Genomic DNA, 22,109 nt, shown 5'->3' with positions numbered 1-22,109 from the left:
CGCTTTTACATTAGGTGTTTTACTTGGTCTGTAACACCATGGGCCAAATAGCTGACTGTAAATTGCATTCATTGTACAATGCAAGAAGTGGCTTTACAAAATAAAATGTATTATCACCATACAGAAATTTGACAATGTAGGCTACTCCTCTGACTATTAACTTATTTGCATATTCAAGCCTGTCTCAAAATACAACACTGCTCCTTTAATTAAGACTTAAGCTTTTTGGCTGACCGGCTTTTCAAATACAGCTTGAAATGTAGCCTACACGTTTTGTGCTCTTGTATGAAGCAGTAACTCCCCATAGCTGACCTATACACGTATCTATAACTGGGATAACAACTCGATAACTAGCAAAGAATAGCAACAAATGTGCACACGCGCGGCTCTGCGCTTTGATCTGACAAGCGCATTCCCTCGCGAGTGATTGAAAGACCGCAAGTGGGCTACCCAGGCCAATAGAATTCTACTCCGTTGCACTCTGGCTCTGCCTACAACTAAATCAGACTCAAACTTGCAAAGTTAGATTTGTTTTGGTTTGTTGCATTGAAAAGTCGGTATGTTGATTCGATCACAGAAAAAACGTTGATCTATATAGTGCAAATGAATGGGGCGAACTCAATGAAGTTCAATCGTTTGCGTCTCTGTGCAGCATGACATTTCTTCCGCATGGCAGTCCTGAGGGAAAGGCGCGGCAGCAGAACATTGGTGACATGTCTGGTGAATATGCTGGCCATGGAGGAACTGGGACATTTTCATCTTCCAGGAATTTTGCACATATCCTTGCTGTGCATTATCATGCTGAAACATTGGGTGACGGCGGCAGATGAATGGCACGACATGTAGCTCATCTCGGTATCTATGCATTCAAATTGATCGATAAAATGCAGTTGTGTTCATTGTCTGTAGCTTATGCCGGCACTTTCGCCAACAGTTTCATCAGCTGTCCTGGTGGCTGGTCTCAGACAATCCTGCAGGTGAAGTAGCTGGATGTGGAGGTCCTGGTTACAGGTGATCTGTGGTTGTGGAAGTACTGCCAAATTATCAAAAAGGACTGAGGCAGTTTATGTTAGAGAATTGCACATTAAACTCTCTGGTGGACATTCCTGCAGTCAGCATGCAAATTGCATGCGCCCTCAAAACCTGAGACAAAACTGCACGTTTTAGAGCAGCCTTTTGTCCCCAGCACAAGGTGCACCTGTGTAAGGATCATGCTTTAATCAGCTTATTGATATGCCTCACCTGTCAGGTGGATGGATTATCTTGGTAGAGAAATGCTCACTAAAGGGATGTAAACAAATGTGTGCACAAAATAAGAGAATTAAGCGTTTTTTGCATATGGACAATTTCTGGGGATCTTTTATTTCAGCTCATGAAACATGGGACCAACACTTTACATGTTGCGTTTACATTTTTGTTCAGTATAGTACCAGCCAGTCATGAGTAAAGTACATACAGCTCAAATCTTCAGTTCCCTAATGGGAATAACACATTCCAAATATATTATTTGTAGTACTATTTTAACATTCACTCAGCCTCACACAAGTTAAATATTTAAAACAGCCAGTGCACTGGCCTTGCTTAAGTACCCATGATATGGAAATTATTTTGATAAACAATCACATTTTGTTTTACTGATTAATATTTAAACTAAAAGATACATTTTTGGGGAGATAAATCACCTCATCTAACTTACACTGAGGAGAAAATAGAAAGATTATCGTGGCTGAAGCATCCATGAGATTATTGTACTTTATTTCACATTTCATCAAATAGCAAACCATTCACATTGAGGGCGTTATAGGATTTCAAAAAAGTAGAGAAGTTGTGTGATTAGTGATTTATGGACATTTCCACAGCAGTTAGGTGCCTATAAAAACATCTACTTTTCAAAGTGCAATTATAAGAGTAGGTATAACCAAACGGAAACAATGTGGTTGGTTTATATATTATTGTGGAGAGATGTGCGCACCCCCCCCCAGTCAATAGTTGACACACAGACTCATTCCAGGGTTTCTCTTTATTTGTACTATTTTCTACATCACAGAATAATAGTGAAGACATCAAAACTATGAAATAACACATATGGAATCATGTAGTAACCAACAGTGTTAAATCAAAATATATTTTATATTTCAGATTCTTCAAAAAGTAGCCACCATTTGCCTTTGACAGCTTTGCATTCTCTCAACCAGCTTCATGAGGTAGTCACCTGGAATGCATTTCAATTAACAGGTGTGCCTTGTTAAAAGTTCATTTGTGGAATTTCTTTCCTTCTTAATGCGTTTGAGCCAATCAGTTGTGTTGTGACAAGTTACGGTTGGTATACAGAAGATCACACTATTTGGTAAAAGACCAAGTCCATATTATGGCAAGAACAGCTCAAATAAGAAGAGAGAAACAGGCCATCATTACTTTAAGCCATGAAGGTCAGTCAATCCGGAAAAGTTTAAGAACTTGGAACGTTTCTTCAAGTGCAGCCGCAAAAACCATCACGCGCTATGATGAAACTGTCTCTCATGAGGACCGCCACAGGAAAGGAAGACGCAGTTACCTCTGCTGCAGAGGATAAATTCATTAGCATTAACTGTACCTCAGAAATTGCAGCCCAAATAAATGCTTCAGAGTTCCAGTAACAGACACATCTCAACATCAACTGTTCAGAGGAGACTGCGCGACTCAGGCCTTCATGGTCAAATTGCTGCAAAGTAACCACTACTAAAGGACACCAATATGAAGAAGTGACTTGCTTGGACCAAGAAACACGAGCAATGGACATGAGACCAGTGGAAATCTGTAAACGGATGATCTCCACATGTGTGGTTCCCACCGTGAAGCATGGAGGAGGTATTGTGATGGTGCTTTTCTGGTGACACTGATTTATTTAGAATTCAAGGCACACTTAACCGGCATGCTACCACAGCATTCTGCAGCAATACGCCATCCCATCTGGTTTGCGCTTAGTGGGACTATCATTTGTTTTTCAACAGGACAATGACCCAACACACCTCCAGGCTCCAGGATGGAATGCCTCAATGACCTGGCCTCAACCCAATTGAGATGGTTTGGGATGAGTTGGACTGCAGAGTGAAGGAAAAGCAGCCAACAAGTGTTCAGCATATGTGGAAACTCCTTCAAGACTGTTAGAAAAGAATTCCAGGTGAAGCTGGTTGAGAGAACACCAAGCGTGTGCAAGCTGTCCAAGGCAAAGGGTGGCTACTTTAAAGAACCTAAAGTCCATTTTGATTTGTTTAACACTTTTTGGTTACTACATTTTACATTTAAGTCATTTAGCAGATGCTCTTATCCAGAGCGACTTACAAATTGGTGCATTCACCTTAAGATATCCAGTGGATTCCATATGTATTATGTCATATAGTTGATGTCTTCACCATTGTTTTTACATTGTAGAATAAAGGAAAACCCTTGAATGACTAGGTGTGTCCAAACTTTTGAGTGGTACTGTATATACAGTGCCTTCAGAAGTACTCAGACATTTCACATTTTGTTAGGTTACAGCTTTGTTCTAAAACTGATTAAATTGTCCCCTCCCCCGTGTGCCTTTCCAAATACCCCATAACGACAAAGAAAAAACAGCTGACATTTTTGTTAATTCCTAAAAATAATGAAATGTCACATTTACATAGGTTGTCAGACCCTTTACTCAGTACTTTGTTGAAGCACCTTTGGCAGCAATTACAGCCCTGAGTCATATTGGGTATGAAGCTACAAGCTAAGCACACCTGTATTTGGGGAGTTTCTCCCATTCTCTACAGACCCTCTCAAGCTCTCAGGTTGGATGGGGAGCAATGCTGCACAGCTATTTTCAGCTCTCGCCAGAGATGTCCAATCGGGTTCAAGTCCGGGCTCTGGCTGGGCCACTCAAGGACATTGGGACTTGTCCCGAAGCCACTCCGGCATTGTCTTGCTGTGCGTTTAGGGTCATTGTCCTGTTGGAAGGTGAACCTTCTCTCCAGTCTGAGGTCCTGAGCACTCTGGAGCAGGTTTGCATATGGATCTTTACATTTTGCTTTCCTCCAGACGTGACGATCTTTACATTTTGCTTTCCTCCAGACGTGACGATTGGCATTAAGGCCGAAGAGTTCAATCTTGGTTTCATCAGACCGGAGAATCTTGTTTTTCATGGTCTGGAGTCCTTTAGGTGTCATTTGGCAAACTCCAAGTGGGCTGTCATGTGACTTTTACTGCGTAGTGGCTTCATCTGGCCACTATCATAAAAGGCCTGATTGGTGGAGCGCTGCAGAGATGGTTGTCCTTCTGGAAGGTTCTCCCATCTCCACAGAGGAACTCTAGGACACTGTCAGTGACCATCGAGTTCTTGGTCACCTCCCTGACCAAGGCCATTCTCACCCGACTGTTCAGTTTGGCCGGGTGGCCAGCTTTAGGAGGAGTTTTGGTGGTTCAAAACTTCTTCCCTTTAAGAATGATGGAGGCCACTTTGTTCTTGGGGACCTTCAATGCTGCATACATTTTTTGGTACCCTTCCCCAGATCTGTGCCTCGACACAATCCTGTCTCGGAGCTCTACAGACAATTCCTTTGACCTCATGGCTTGGTTTTTTGCTCTGACATGCATATAGACCGATGTGTGCCTTTCCAAATCATGTCCAATCAAATCGAATTTATCACAGGTGGACTCCAATCAAGTTGTAGAAACATTAAGGATGATCGATGGAAACAAGATGCACCTGAGTTCAATTTCGAGTCTCATAGCAAAAGGTTCTGAATACTTACGTAAAATGTGATATTTCAGTAAAAAAATAAAATAGGCACCTCAAATTTCTAAAAACCTGTTTTCCTTATGGAGTATTGTGTGCAGATTGCTGAGGACTTAAAAAAACATATATATATACACATATATATATATATATATATAAATATAATCAATTTTAGAATGCTGTAACGTAACAAAAAATGTGGGAAAAGTCAAGGGGGCTGAATTCCTTTCAAAGGCACTGTAGACACACACAAGTTTAAGAGCAATCATGTAAAAGTAATCTTGAAATATGGAAAAGTAAAAAAGAACATAAGAAATAATCACAACAGGCAAATTCCTATAAAGCAACCCATCTTCTCTACATACCCCCAAAACCAGGGCAAGGTGTTTTTCCTGGCGAAAAACTCCAGACCCTTCCCCAAACTATTCTTGTCAGTTTGGTTGTCAGTGGTTAATCAAAGTGTCTTAGTGTTGAGTAGCTTAAGGTCTGTGCGGATGGCCTGCCTCGTCAGCCAGGTTGAGGATATAACCAGCTACGTCGTCCTCTGTAGGGGCATCAGGCATCACCCACGACTCATTGGCAGCGGTCACTTGCAAGCGGCATATCGGACAATTCCTGCTCTGCCCACTCCTATGAAAACAAACCAAATAATTGGGTACATTTACATGGACACTGATTAAACGTAGTTTGATTAAAACCTCTGTATGCTTTGCAAGAAGAACCATTTCCCTAATAATCCTGTTTAAAAATGGACATCAGGCTTAAATTAGGCTACCTGAAGGGACTTTAGTGAATGCAGAAAATCAAAATAAATGTGCTATCAAATCTATAATTTTATTAAAACAATATAATACAAAGACAATACAAAATGGCCACTCCTATCAGTGGGTTCTCTGGGCAGTGGATGCGCATACCCCCACCCGCCCCGAGATGCCAGCAGTGCAAAGCCCCTGGCCCAAAGGGATTTTCCAAGGGTGGGAAGCACCAAGCCCCACCCCATGCCCAGGCGGGCATGAAAGCGAGCGTACCCATAACCACCAGACACACAGCGTGAAACCAAAAAAAAACATGCATAACAAAACATATAATCACATCCCCACACTCACCCCTGATTAGAGGATCTCAAACTTTTATAAATGTGCAAGTGTGTATGTATGTATGTATGTTTTCCAACACTCATTAATTCCAACCTTCAAAACAGCCACAGATCCACCCATCTCTCCCAGTAAATCATTGTACCACTTCCTTTTGCAATACATACCTCCATCCTACCATGGTGTCTCACTAGGGACTTGAACCTCCCCATCTGCAACATTTCTACCGAAAATACGCCACAGATGAACAGTACCAAAAGAGATGCTCTATTGATTCTTTCCTTGTGGCAGCCTGCACCGGTCTGACTGTTCAATGCCCCATATACTGAGCATTCTTTTGTAGTGAGAATTTGATATAACAGCTTAAATCTAAGTTCTGTATATCAGTTCATAAAACCAATGTCATGGTATTGGGACTTTGAAAATTTGTTTGCAACTATCTTGAATTTATGAAGCATAGTTGTCAAACCTCTTGATCGTAAGTGAAACTGATAGTTTTTACGATTTATATTGGTCATTTTATGCCATTGATACTGTACTTTTTAATTGGTGGCAGACAAACTAATTCCTTTCTCTTTTACGTAATTGCTTCTTCCATGTGGCAGAGCTGTGATGAGTTGGTTATTTAAGCAATACGGCTCGAGGGGGTGTGCTATATGGCCAATATACCATGGCTAAGGGCTGTTCCTATGCAAGACGCAACGTGGAGTGCCTGTATACAGCCCTTAGCAGTGGTTTATTGGCCATATACACCCTAAAAATCCCGAGGTGCCATACTGCTATTGTAAACTGGTTGCCAGTGTAATTAGAGCAGTAAAAATATGGTTTTGTCATACCCATGGTATAAGGTCTGATATACCACAGCTGCCAGCCAAATCAGCATTCAGGGCTTGAACCACCCAGTTTATAATTTTTTTTATACCATGGCATTGTTGAATACTTGTTTCTGATTGGCTTGAAGGACATTTTAGAGCGGGCATTATTTCCCTATAACACAGTATATTTGCACAGTAGAATTCAATGGCTATAATAATGGCTGTTGATTGTCTTGAATGGCCGTTCCTATTCAAAACTATGGAAGCTTTCAAATTTCCAGCTGAAACAATACATTTAATAAATTATTGTATAAATATCCTAAAGCAAGAATATACATTATCCGATTAAATTGCTTTAGAAAGGGGCACAAGACAGGGATGTCCCCTCTCTCCCCCCTCCTGTTTGCACTGGCAATTGAACAGCTTGCAGAAAGAACTAGACAGGGCTCAAATGTAACAGGTATCAGCATTGGTAAACATTCATTTAAAATAAACATATTTGCCGATGATCTCCTGCTATACCAGACCAATATTGAAAACTCAATACCACCTTTGCTTAAAATATTTTCAGAAGACTCAAATCTCAAGTTATAAAATTTAAGTGGAAAAATATGAAATAATGGCAATAGGACAAAGAAAAACTCCCAATTCACAGCAATCCTTTAAGTGGACCACAAAAAAGTAAGATTTAGGATGCTTAATAAGTGACAAACAAATATATAAAAATAACTTTATTCCATCAGTCATTAATATGAAAGCAGATGTAATTAAATGGAATAATCTTCCCATAAATCTCACAGGTATAATAAACCTCTTTAGAACGGCATAGCTGCCAAAATGTTGTATATATTTTTGGTAATACCAATTACCCCACCAAAAACTAACGAAATTACAGTTAACATTTTGCTTAATCCAGTAAAAATGAATGTATAGAATTGATTATACAAGAGACAAAATTCATAAATTCCACAGCACAATGTCAGAGTCATGTCTCAAGTGTAAAACAAATAAAGCTATGCTTTCTGGGAATGCTATAACGTTTAGAAGATGTGGACGGAGCTAGAAAGTTGTCTGTCAGAAGTATTAAAATATAAAAACTTACTTTTAATCCACCCATCTGCATATTTCAAGACATGACATATGGTGATGTAGTGTGATACCCAATGGGCTGGACAATTCTTTTCTTTTTTTTGTTGAAAAAACGAATACTAAAACCTTGGAAGTCAATTAATTTGCCATAATTAACACAATCTAATCATTCATTATTTAAATAGTATGGGCTACTGATTTTTTTTTTTAAGACCAAGTGGCAAACAATAATGCAGGCACTAGGGATGGGAGTGTGAGCAGGCGGGTCTGGGCCGATGAGATGTAGAGCTGTATGTGTCTATAAGTTATCATTCATATGTATAAAAGTTTTTTATTCAAAAAGCAAAGGGAAAAATAAAATAATTTAAAAAAGAATTCAATGCCTATAGTTCATTCTTACATGTTCTAGGTTTGAGCTGCTTTTGAAAGCAAAAGCAGAAATTGAGAACATTGGCATTGTTGAATTAGATTTTATAATAGCAAGCTAGGACTGACGGTTTGGTTAGCTAAACTAGCACATCTGTTCGGTTACCAAGGCAACTGTCACTATCTGGTATACTTGCTAGCTACTTCAGTGGATGTTGAACACATTTCTACTGGTAAATGTTTTAAATTATAGCCATTGTATAGAAGGGATAACCAACTTGGTGCTCTATGCTTTCTCTGGCAAATAATGCAACTCCATGGAAGGTCAGTTCAACTCCCCTAATACGTCTTGGAACACACCTTCCACATCGTTCATTATTTTCCAAAGAACGCATAGCCCCTTGTTGATTATCCCTTATTGTGCATTCATCTCCATACACCTTGATTAATTGCTTGTGTGACAATTTTACCGTCGTTGTTTACAAATGTCATTCATGAACATGATACCTTCCTTATACATTCTCTCCAAGAAAATTGGTTTATCCATATTATTTGCAGAGATATATATATATATATATATATATGAGGATAAAATTGGAATTGTAGCCAACTTGGTACCGCTTCATTTAAGAAGGAGGGTAAGAGCAAAGAGACCCATTTTAAATATTTGATGTGCTTCTCTTAGTAGCCTACTGGAAAACCAGTTTGTATTTAGATACAGTTTCGGTATAATGGAAGCTTTTGTGATATTTTGGTATTATTTCTGAATAAAAAAATAAATTACAACCCCCCCAATCCCAACCCGAGGACCTAAGGGATCAAATTAAATAAACATGCATGAAAAAAATGACAGAAACTAAAGCAACACAAGTGTTTCAGCGGCAAGAAGGCATTGGTTCAAAGAAGGAGTTGGAACAAATTATTTTCCAATCGTTTCATTCTGAGCAGAAGCATAATTTCTCGTTCAGTTCCACTGTTCAGACCAGCAAAATAAAGTTCTGAAACGGTTCGAACCCGCCAAAAAGTAATGGTTTATATTGTTCCTTTTTAAACCTCTGAAATCATTCAAATTTGTTTACATTTAGCGCAACGTTAAATTACTTCACCAGTCAGCGCAGATAGAGTAGCTTGCTATGGCGCGAGCAAGTTATTTACATGCATTGGACAGACAAGTGTCGGGTGCACGATGCGACTGACATTTTGCAGGTGGGGAATAGTGAGAAACGGTGGAGAGGAGGGTTTGCGTCAAGCCCTGGGCATCTTTTATCCGTTACTCAAATCTGTTCCCTGAACAGGTTCCAAACCCTGGTTCAAAATGTCTTCTTTAGTGCCATGAAAGCGAGTGGTAGACAGCTCCATATAAATGATATTCATAAAAGTGAGGAGCCATTGATAGTGTGAGTGTGGAAGCTTCCATCGTACTGCAATCATTTCTTAGCGGCTGTTAGGCCAGAGTTGACAGGTTCGATGCTACGTCATCCCAGAAAATAGATAGAGGGCATTCCCAAACCAAGTGTATAAAAGCTACCAGGTTCATTAAGAGGGAACAATGTACAGGAAGCATAATTAAAATGTTCTTATGAAACAGCTTATGAGGAGTTACATACAGTGGGGGAAAAAAGTATTTGATCCCCTGCTGATTTTGTACGTTTGCCCACTGACAAAGAAATGATCAGTCTATAATTTTAATAGTAGGTTTATTTGAACAGTGAGAGACAGAATAACAAAAATATCCAGAACAACGCATGTCAAAAATGTTATAAATTGATTTGCATTTTAATGAGGGAAATAAGTATTTGACCCCCCCTAATCAGAAAGATTTCTGGCTCCCAGGTGTCTTTAATACAGGTAACGAGCTGAGATTAGGAGTGCTCCTAACCGCAGCTTGTTACCTGTAAAAAAAGACACCTGTCCACAGAAGCAATCAAATCAGATTCAAAACTCTCCACCATGGCCAAGACCAAAGAGCTCTCCAAGGATGTCAGGGACAAGATTGTAGACCTACACAAGGCTGGAATGGGCTACAAGACCATCGCCAAGCAGCTTGGTGAGAAGGTGACAACCATTTGCGAATAATCGCACCAAATGAAGAAACACAAAAGAACTGTCAATATCCCTCGGCCTGGGGCTCCATGCAAGATCTCACCTTGTGGAGTTGCAATGATCATGAGAAGGGTGAGGAATCAGCCCAGAACTACACGGGAGGATCTTGTCAATGATCTCAAGGCAGCTGGGACCATAGTCACCAAGAAACAATTGGTAACACACTACGCCGTGAAGGACTGAAATCCTGCAGCGCCCGCAAGGTCCCCCTGCTCAAGAATAAATATACAGGCCCGTCTGAAGTCTGCCAATGAACATCTGAATGACTCAGAGGACAACTGGTGAACGTGTTGTGGTCAGATGAGACCAAAATGGAGCTCTTTGACATCAACTCAACTCGCCGTGTTTGGAGGAGGAGGAATGCTGCCTATGACCCCAAGAACACCATCCCCACCGTCAAACATGGAGGTGGAAACATTATCCTTTGGGGGTGTTTTTCTGCTAAGGGGACAGGACAACTTCACCGCATCAAAGGGACGATGGACGGGGCCATGTACCGTCAAATCTTGGGTGAGAACCTTCCCTCAGCCAGGGCATTGAAAATGGGTAGTGGATGGGTATTCCAGCATGACAATGACCCAAAACACACGGCCAAGGCAACAAAGGAGTGGCTCAAGAAGAAGCACATTAAGGTCCTGGAGTGGCCTAGCCAGTCTCCAGACCTTAATCCCATAGAAAATCTGTGGAGGGAGCTGAAGGTTCGAGATGCCAAACGTCAGCCTCGAAACCTTAATGACTTGGAGAAGATCTGCAAAGAGGAGTGGGACAAAATCCTTCCTGTGATGTGTGCAAACCTGGTGGCCAACTACAAGAAACGTCAAGAAACCTCAAGTGATTGCCAACAAGGGTTTTGCCACCAAGTACTAAGTCATGTTTTGCAGAGGGGTCAAATACTTATTTCCCTTATTAAAATGCAAATCATTTTATAACATTTCTGACATGCGTTTTTCTGGATTTTTTTGTTGTTATTCTGTCTCTCACTGTTCAAATACACCTACCATTAAAATTATAGACTGATAATTTCTTTGTAAGTGGGCAAACGTACAAAATCAGCAGGGGATCAAATACTTTTCCCCCACTGTAGGTCCTGTGTAAAAATTACAATGGATGTTGGTGATCAGGATTCAGAGAGGAGTGTTGAATATTAGACTGCACACGATCCCAACTAAAACATTTATCCTGGAAGGCATCTTATCACAAAGTGTCAAGAGGAAGAGGTTTATAACAAATGTACAGTAAAAACAATTACCCATTTGTTTTGCTCCTTAAAACGCAAAATCTTATGCATAGGATGTAGCATCAAAGCTGACTGCCATGGTACCCAAGTTCGGACAGAAAGTTGGTATATGAAAACCATTTATAATATTCACACTTAGGTTTTACAAGCTCACTTCACTCATGCATAAGGCTCATGCAAGCACATGCGCAAACAGCTGGAACTCTAAGGTGTTTACATGTCCTAATTCTTTGCAATCGTTCAAATAAATGTAGGCATTTTAATCTAACATGCTCAATGACAACAGACGTTGTGACAACAGATTTATCAGTGGGACTACTGTGGAAAGCATCTGTCTCTTACCACTTGTCAATGCACTTTTGACAGAAGCTGTGAGCACAGGGCAGAATGAGGTCAGATTTACCATCCATGCAGATACAGCACTCCTCCTCATCAGTTAACTGCTTCACCCTGTATGGGAATACACACAATGGCAGCCAGTCAGACTTGCCTCAACTTCCAGACTTCCTCACATTAAGGAGCAAGACTTAGAAGGATGGCAATGCAAGACTTCCCACAGACACATGAAATAAACACACATACACAGAACTACTAACCTGCCCATCCACATGCTGGCCTGGCAGGAGTCCCCTGACGAGAGGGTTCCAGACGGGAGGCTGGCGCCCTCTGCTGACAGCACCTCTACTGCCTGACTGGTGATGTCATGGTACAGCTGGATGAACTGATACAGGTTCATGATGCGAGACGCCTCCACCATCCCATTCTCTTTGTTGATCTGCCAGAGCACAGCGCGATAACAAACATGTTTCAGTCTCAAAAACACACATGCCATGAACACACACAATGTGCTTACAGACACAGTAAACACATCACTGTTTTAAAAACACACATTTCCCCTAAAAAAAAAAATTTGGTCAGAGATGAGACTGATTCACAATGACATGTCTCCAGAGACCAACTTTAGTTTGTCCCTTTCTCACCTTGGTACAAACTATCCTCACAGCCACTTTCCACAGAGCAGAGGTGTCCGAGCCAGTCTGGACTTCAAAGATCAGGTGTTTTTGCTGTCCAGCTGCTAGCTTAGCCGTCCTGTCCAGTTGACAGTCATGGAGAAACATTGTTACTCAACAAATGATCCAATGACAACTTAGAAACAGAGGATGGTTAGGTGACAGTGTTATCACTCACTGCCTGTGAAAACCACATTCACACCAGCAAGGCCTACCGATTGGGGAAGGACTAGGTTAAATCCCAGCAGGGAGACAGTGCTCTAGCTCTTGATTAAGGTTCATAACCTGGATTATGTCCGTTAATAACTAGTGTTATAAGTGGATAATGTTCAAGAAGTGCCAGCGTAGGAGCTGGATGTTACTTTGGGGAATTAGCTCCCCACCTGTAAATGAAAAGGGAAATACTGCTATTCTCTTTGTAGAGCTGGATATTATTATCATCATCATCATCATCATCGTCTAATGACTAAGTACAAAACGCAGAGCAAACAAGGACTACACTGACAGTCACAACATGGCCGGCCTTACACGTCATTGAGCTCTGCCACCCTGGCCAGGAACTCCTCGTAGTTGAGGTATCCGCTGTCGCGTACCAGCCCAGCATGTTTCACCAGCTTCTCAGGTAGACGGGTCATCACCGCCTGGCCTGAGATCTGCTGGCCCATCCCAACCGCGCTCAAAGAACAGCACTATGGAAAGACCGTGCCTCATTCAGCGCAGGGTGGCCTGACCGAGGGAAACAAAAGCAAAGTCACCAAGTCATTTACCTAGAGCAAGGGTTCCCAAACTTTTGGCCCACGACCCCATTTTGATATTAAAAGTTCATGACCCCACCATGTAAAATGTTTTTTTTTTTTAAATACAAAATAAAAGTGATATAATCAACCAGCAATGGTAACTTTTTAAAAAAAATTGGGGCTGTGACAGTCTATTACAAAATCAGTCTGACAGTACTTTTGATAGTATTTCAATCTGAAGAAAGTATGGTTTGACGAGACAGAAATGCATCAGAAAGGCATTGTTCAATTCAGAAGAACATCAGGTAATCATTTTGTATGATCTCCTATGTAGAAAAGATCACCATTGATTATGTTATTCCCCCCCCAGTCTGATTTAGTGCCTGGTCTTGTCCAGTCTGTTCTAATGAGGCTTGTGGGCATTGTAGAGTGAAACAGAAGACAGTTACGTGTTCCAGTGATGGGGTCAATCTTTTGTATCTTAAACCAGTCAAAAGATCGAGCCACATTTGTAGGAAGAAAACAGAAATCACTGTTTATTACAACCACACCTACACTGCATGCACAATTATTAGGCAAATTGTATTCCTCGGGATTCATTTTATTGTTGAACAAACAATGCTCTCAGTCAATCCAAAATGTTATTGAACCTCAAACCTGAATGTTTAACAAAGGAAAAGTGAGTTTTGTCTTTGTCAGGGAAATATATAAGTGTGCACAATTATTAGGCAACTATTAGTGTGCAGAATTATTAGGCAACTAAATTACAAAAATAATTTCTCTCAACTCACTTGTTTATTCTCAATTTTTAGAGTAAGTGTACCAGATAAGTCACACAAAATGACAATTATATAATTTTTGGCCTTTCAAAAATATTCAGTGACCAATATAGCCACCCTTATTTTCAATAACTGCCATGAGCCTTCCATCCATGGAGTCTGTCAGTTTCTTGATCGGTTCACGATCAATTTTCGCTGAAGCAGCAACCACAGCCTCCCAAATGCTGTTCAAAAAGGTGTATTGTCTTCTATCTCTGTAAATCTCATGTTTGAGAAGGGCCCACAAGTTCTCAATAGGATTTAAGTCAGGTGAGGAAGGGGGCCAGGTCATTATTCAGGCATCTTTGAGGCCCTTGCTGGCTAGCCAAGCAGTGGAGTACTTGGATGCATGTGATGGAGCATTGTCCTGCTACTCCACTGCTTCTTCCTGTACCACTATTTGACGAAAGAATCTTCCAGAAACTGGCAGTAGGTTTGGGAGTAGAGTTTCAGCCCATCTTCAACCCGAAAAGGTCCAACTACCTCATCCTCAATGATAGCAGCCCATACCAGTACCCCTCCTTCACCTTGCTGGCACCTGACTCAAAGTGGTGCCCTGTGTCCATTACTGATCCAGCCAAGGGCCCATCCATTTGGTCCATCAAGAGTCACTTTCATTTCATCTGTCCATAAAACCTTTGAAAAATCTGTCTTCAGGTATTTCTTTGCCCAATCTTGACGCTTCAACTTGTGAATCTTATTCAGTGGTGGTCTTGTTTCAGTCTTCTTGACCTTGGCCATGTCTCTGAGTACTTGACACCTTGTACTTCTGAACACTCCAGGTAGGTTGCAGTTCTGGAATACGGTGGCACTGGAGGATAATGGGTTCCTGGTAGTTTGACGTTTAATTCTTCTCAAGTCTTTTGCAGTTAATTTGCGCCTTTTCTTCCCCATGCGGTTTTTTGTGCCCCAGTTGACTATTCGCAACAAAACGTTTGAATGTCCGGTGGTCACACCTCAATAGTTTAGCTATTTAAAGAGTGTCGCATCCGTCTGAAAGGCATTTTACATTTTTGGCTTTTCAGTGTCAGTTCAATTTCTTTTTTGGCCCATTTTACCTAAGGTAATGAGGCTGCCTAATAATTATGCACACCTTGATATAAGGTGTTATTCACTTTCGCCACACCCTCCCTCATTACACAAATACATATCACCTGAAAATGATTAAATCCAATAAGCATTCAAGTTTATATGGTTTAGAGTTAGAAAATGTGAATAGAAACGATAAGATCATGATAAGATCAGAATACTCACTTGCCTAATAATTGTGCACGCAGTGTAGTTTCTCTCGCAACTCCATTTTCAAATCAAGCAACCCCACATGGGGTCACAACCCCTAGTTTGTGAAACGCTGCTTAAGAGGGAACTCAGTGAAGGCCTGTTATCACAGCTTTGTAGCCTACTCTGAGTGTTTTCAGACTTCTACCAGCCAAATGGTATTATTTATATATCAAATAATTTTTTGATTCATGTGTCCTCCGCAACATGACCCACCAAAACGCTTCTTATCACCCGCTCGCTTAACCTGGAAGCCAGCTGCACCAATGTGTCGGAGGAAACAGACCGAAGTCAGCCTGCAGGCACTCTACCCACCACAAGGAGCCACTAGAGCACGATGAGCCAAGTAAAGCCCCCCTGGCCAAACCATCCCCTAACCCGGACGACTCTGGGCCAATTGCACGCCGCCCTATGGGACTCCCGGTCACGGCTGGTATTGACACAGCCTTGGATCGAACCCCAGGCTGTAGTGACACCGCAACACTGCGATGCAGCGCCACTCGGGAGGCCCATTTGTGAACATTTGTAATGGGTTGGACCCAGATGAATTGAGGCAGGTAGTGTTTCACAAAATAGCCAAATATACCTGGCTAGCTAGGACTTAGCCCTTCATCGTCACTCTCAGTTCCATTACATTAAACATAAGGGTAATTGGACCGACGCTCGGTCTGAACATTAACAGCGCTTGCGTTACAGTTTTGGAAGCATAAGGACCTTATCTTTCATATCAGTGAGAAATAATAAATACAACTAAAAGGTTGAATTGATACACCTATCTAGGGTTAGGGTTAGAGCGCTTGTTTACGGAAAAGACGGATTAGCTGCGTTGGACTAGGCCTACTACGCACCTTGACCGATCATCCTCAGCATACAACACCTTCTGATCTACTCTGACCGTGGCGAGCTTAAACCCTCTCTCACACCGTGCACTTCTAATCCCCAGCAACATGGACACCCCCACAATTGACCGTTTTTTCCACCAATACTACACATACCTTTGTCACGTGCCCTCCTGCACACTTTTCACATCTCTGAAACTTGGATTCTAAAACACCTTAGTGGGTTCAGCACAAAAGTTCACGGGATAGCTGACGTCACTTAACGACTGCTTCAAAACGCCGAAAAGGACAGATGGTGTCTTTTCAGTTTCACCACGCTCGCCACCGGGTCTGCGTCGCAACAAACGGCGGGCATAAAAGACGGGGAATGTTCAATTTCAGTTGTTCCACCTCAACACGCCGCCACCCCAGTAATCATTCCTTTCAAAAACCAAGTCACAGGTCTTGTTGCAAGGCTCCTGACACAAAACACTCCTCCTGGGCAGAAGACACAGAAAAACCACCACAAGACCATGTCGAGCTACCGTCACCGATTTAACAGTACCCAACTTATTTTCTACCCAGCCTGATACTATCTATGGGTCCGCCAAAAAGGCAGGGATCCACATTCTCCAAAAATGTCACTCCCACTGGTCCAGATTCATCCTTTGCATGAACAGGGAGAGACAACCGCAGATAATTCATCCACTCTCGTCAGGTTAAATTTCAGCGCTGACAGCAGAGTGCGGTTTGTACTTGGCGCCATTCTTCCTCAACACACATATTCCCTCTGCACTCGGCTCTTCTCCCTCACTGTCCATAACCACGTCTATCCATTCACCGCGCCTTCATCCGTTATATTCAGGGCCGGCTCTACGGCATAGAAAAACCCCCGCATTGATCAGAGAGGAACTGGCCACCTCGCCATGGTGTCAGTCACTATGAAATCAAGTGACATCACAGAGATACTGAAATCGAATCTACTCACGCAATTGGCACAGATGTGACACTTGAGGTCACAGGCTTATTGAAAGCACTGGCAGAGCCAAGCTTTACATTTATAAAACTCCAATTCCTGGGGCTTCTCGACCCACCTAACAAATTACTGCAGTCTGAAGATACTGATCTGCACCCGGGTATCAAACTTGTCCGCAGTACCTATGGGTGCATTGAAAAACTTTGATGCCGAATTCGAAAAGCTTTGCGAGGCATGCAGGGAGGTCATGAGCACCCCTTGGAGAAGGACCTGACAAGTAAAGGAAGGGGAATGGAATAAGAAACTTTGAGGTTCAACACATCGAGGAGGCTGCAACTCTTCTAAATGGTAAGTTACAACATTTATGGCCCTGGCCGCCGTGCCAGAATTATTCATTAAATTGGTTTTCCCTCATGTAAGCCTGGTTGTTTGGCAGATTTTTTTTTGTAATGTAGTGTTACTTCAATTAATGTTACATTTCTCTGTGATTCTTAATGTCATAGCTTGCTTTTGCGGGTCTAATTGCTATTGATAGATATACAGCTTTGCGTTATTTTATGGGTATAGGGACAATGACCAATGTAGCCTACTGGTTGTGCTCTGAGGTGAGCCCTGGCGCAGTTCTCCGATTGTCCTGGCTGTCCACTTCAGTGAGGCTGAAATTGGTAGTGCACCCTTTCAAATCAAATCTTAATTGGTCATATACACATGGTTAGCAGATGTTAACGCGAGTGTAGCGAAATGCTTGTGCTTCTAGTTCCGACCATGCAGTAATATATAACAATTTCACAAAAACTACCTTTTACACACAAGTGTAAAGGAATAATTAACAATATGCACATATAAATATATGGATGAGCGATGGCCGAACGGCATAGGCAAGATGCAGTAGATGGTATAGAGTACAGTATATACACATATGAGATGAGTAATGTAGGGTATGTAAACATTATATAAAGTGGCATTGTTTAAAGTGACTAGTGATACATTTATTACATCTAATTTTTTATGTTGGCTAGAGATTTGAGTCAGTTTGTTGGCAGCAGCCACTCAATGTTAGTGATGGCTGTTTAACAGTCTGATGGCCTTGAGATAGAAGCTGTTTTTCAGTCTCTCGGTCCCAGCTTTGATGCACCTGTACTGACCTCGCCTTCTGGATGACAGCGGGGTGAACAGGCAGTGGCTCGGGTGGTTGTTGTCCTTGATGATCTTTTTGGCCTTCCTGTGACATCAGGTGGTGTAGGTGTCCCGGAGGGCAGGTAGTTTGCCCCCGGTGATGCGTTGTGCAGACCTCACTACCCTCTGGAGAGCCTTACGGTTGTGGGCAGAGCAGTTGCCGTACCAGGCGGTGATACGGCCCGACAGGATGCTCTCGATTGTGCTGTTGAGCCTTCTTCACCACACTGTCTGTGTGGGTGGACCATTTCAGTTTGTCCATGATGTGGACGCCGAGGAACTTAAAAAACGTTCCACCTTCTCCACTACTGTCCCGTCGATGTGGAGTGCTCCCTCTGCTGTTTCCTGAAGTCCACGATCATCTCCTTTGTTATGTTGACGTGGAGTGTGAGGTCACCGCGCGGTAGCCTTCTGTCCATAGTACTAAATCGATGTTACGGCGTGTGCCGTTTTAATAAGCGCTCTTGGGCCACCAGTCCTCATGTGGATTTATTTAGGCTCTAAAGCAAGACAAGTTGTGACCCCCTTCCCCCATGGATTTAAAAAGCCCCCTCCGGCATGTCATCCTGGAGCAGAACCTGGCTGTATTGCTTGAGGAGCATGCACTGATGGCATTTCTCCAAAATCCAACTTCTCTTCCTTAGCCCATTTTATAAGTCTGGCTATGTCGGGCCTCTCCATGCTCGCTCCCTTTGCCAATACTGGTGCTCCTCTCATGTGGAATGTATTTTCTAACGGACTATTTACATTGATACATAAGATCAACCGAAAGTTTAGATGTCATTTAATTCAGTCATCCTGTACTTGCTGCCGTAAGGACAATTCTAATTTCTCAAGCAAAGCGAGATGTAAACGCGAAATCTTCTGTGAGATTGGCGCCGCCTACAGAGTGGACTACCTGTGCTAATTAGCTATATGCGTCTCCGAACACCTGTGTACGCCACGAACGCGTTGTCACTGACAACGTTTACATGTGCACAGTATTCCAGCTAGTAGCTCACATCCCACTCAAGGTCTTATTCAGGATAATCTATTTACATGTACCTTTAATATCCCGCTCATTAGTATCCATGAATAAACAGAATAGTCCTAATTTAAGTTCATATGGGTTAAATCGAATAGCAATTGAAATATGGACACTGGAAAAGTTATTTATTAATTCAGCATCTCTTGAGAAAATGTGAATGCCTGTATAATATTGTATACTTATGCAACCAGACAGTATTTCAACCACATAAAATATGCACCCAAGACACACTGAAGTCTTATCAGAAACGTTTGTCGTTCTCTTTTCATTTCCTTTCCTTAAAACCTTTCGAACTGATGACATTTGAACATTTTGCACAGGACCAACCTTTCTGTAGTGCGTTTTTTACCCGTCCCTAAAACGAAACAGACAACTTTACAGGTGCTAACTAGATTACTAATGCATTCATTCTATAGATGTAAGACATTCTGGTGAGCACTACTTTATTTAGTCTTCTGGGGCAACAAGTTATGACAAAAGAGTATCCCGAATAATAACGGGATATTGGTGTGCATGTAAAACGTGGTCATTGAAAAATACTGTCGGCTCCAATTGTGTTAAAACAGTGCACAGTAACGTGTGTATTTTGCATTTGTGAAATGAAAGTCAAGGGATTTATGTTTCTAGAATCGTACCGCCAATTGAGAATCAATTCACGTTTAGATGGCGTATTTGGCTGTTTATTTGCTTCCAGAGCCAATTGCCCTTTAAAACATACATAAGGTCGTTGGACTATCGACTGTGCAGCAAAAGCACGCTGACGCGGCAGAGTCGATATCCGCGGTTATAAACCCAGGGTCGTTACAGTACTTTAGTTCATTATGTGGCTAGTCAGGACTGTTACCCATCATGGCATTGATATGTTTATCCATCAAACGTTAGGTTACGCTAATGTCGAAGTTCCCTGATGAATCGCGTCAACAATTTGAACGCTAACCAACGTTACGAATACGATACTAGTGATATCAGAAATGTTATGTAATCAACTCAGCGAGCTAACCAGCTAAGTTAGCTTGCCTTGACATGAAAAACTGTAACTGTTATTTAGTCACACGAAAGGCTTGCCTATATTTGTTGCAATTTCTCTTTGGCATTTTACTGCATCTGGCACATAGCGACATAAACATATGACTACTAGCGAACGAACGTCACAATGTATTTCTTAGGTTCGGATGCTAACGTTAGCTAACAGAGGAAAACACGCACTTCTTTTTCAAAGCCCAAGCCCACATAAGATCATCGGTCTACATTTGGTGATATAGGTTCAGCTTACCTGGTATGGCTACGTGTCAACATCGATATTTTACAATCCACATGCAATCATCAACGTTTCATTTGTTTGGGAGTTTATGTTGTGGTTTGTGTAGCGCTAGTAGAGATGTCGCAGAATGATGACGAAAGAAAGTATCGACCCGCAAACTTCGCAATGTCCTAACCTAACCATTTTAAATGTAAACTTCAATGGGGTAGGGTCGTCCCAAAGATTCCGGATAGCAAGAACCATTTTAACGCAGATCACCGGTGACGATCAAACTAAGCCTAATGCTAACTCAATGAATTGATCAGTTCAAATATGTATCATTAAATGTATTCATGTTCTTAAATAAGGAAAGACAGAACTGGAAATTATGATCAAGGGGTGATAAAAACATGTAAAAGGAAACATTTTAAGCAATGTTATATTTTGGAACTAAAAGCTCATTCAGGTAGGCTATTCTTGCATTATGTTGGCTAGACCGTTTGGCTCCTTGAGTTTGTGACAGGTTGGGGGCGCGTCAAGAGCCGCACGCGAAATTAAGATTATTGATGTCGCTTTGTTTACACAGCTACTGCTAAAACCCAATTCATCTTTTTTTCTCCACATCCAATCTTTCCACACTCAATTTTACATATGACCCACATCAGATTTGTGCATTTACACTGGGAAGATCTCAATTGCACGCTCCTCGCGTCACCGTCTCCTTTGGTATCATGTCTTTCACACATTTTGTCTGTGCATGCCGCCACTTACTCTGCGGTAGTGTGCTCAATCACGTTGCCGTTTGTGATACAAAACTAAAATAGGAAGGGGGAAAGGAAAACAATTATAATTTGCACTACCAATTAACCCTACACCTATATACCACAATTTCATTTTTTTTAAACACCCCATTTAACTACTTTTACCCTACACCAGGCTGACGGGCTGGGAGGATGTTCGTTCAACACACCTTGTAACTCTTCTGCAGCAAATCATTGTACACCCAAGTACTTCTCAGCAGCTGCCAGCATAACATTTATTTTCATTTTTATTTAACAGTACCCAACTTCCTTTCAAAAACCAAGTCACAGGTCTTGTCGCAAGGCTCCTGACACGAAACACCGCTCCTTTTGGGCAGAAGACACAGAAAAACCACCACAAGACCATGTCGAGCTACCGTCACCGATTTAACAGTACCCAACTTCTTTTCTACCCAGCCTGATACTATCTATGGGTCCGCCAAAATGGCAGGGATCCACATTCTCCAAAAATGTCACTCCCACTGGTCCAGATTCATCCTTTGCATGAACAGGGAGAGACAACCGCAGATAATTCATCCTCAGTGTGATTTAAGTTACATTTCTATGGTACAGTTGATAATCATGACAATGAATGCTTAAGACAACCATACTGAAGCACAGTTCATATCACTCTGTATTGGCCTACTACTCCCCATTGACCCATCATCCTCTACTCAAATACATTTCAATGTAAGGGCTTTATTGGCATGGGAAACATATGTTTACGTTGCCAAAGCAAGTTAAATAGATGTATCTATAAACATTTAGTGAAATGAACAAACAAATG

General features: G+C 41.7%; 1 protein-coding gene across 1 annotated transcript; it reads right to left on the bottom strand.

Annotated features, from left to right (window-relative positions):
* Nucleotides 1-4,996: 4,996 nt before the first annotated feature.
* On the bottom strand, nucleotides 4,997-20,675 carry LOC115152281 (RING finger protein 141). The gene is made up of 6 exons (XM_029697021.1): nucleotides 20,556-20,675; nucleotides 12,981-13,178; nucleotides 12,423-12,531; nucleotides 12,039-12,217; nucleotides 11,785-11,892; nucleotides 4,997-5,368 (listed from the first exon to the last, which is right to left on the bottom strand). Exons 2-6 carry the CDS (start codon nucleotides 13,115-13,117, stop codon nucleotides 5,218-5,220), a joined length of 684 nt encoding a protein of 227 aa, XP_029552881.1. The 5' UTR covers nucleotides 13,118-13,178; nucleotides 20,556-20,675; the 3' UTR covers nucleotides 4,997-5,217.
* Between the last annotated feature and the right edge of the window lie 1,434 nt (nucleotides 20,676-22,109).

Source organism: Salmo trutta, chromosome 17, assembly GCF_901001165.1.
Source record: "Salmo trutta chromosome 17, fSalTru1.1, whole genome shotgun sequence".
NCBI classification, from domain to species: domain Eukaryota; kingdom Metazoa; phylum Chordata; class Actinopteri; order Salmoniformes; family Salmonidae; genus Salmo; species Salmo trutta.
The sequence above is the reverse complement of the archived record's forward strand: the minus strand, read 5'-3'. Positions and strand labels throughout refer to the sequence as shown.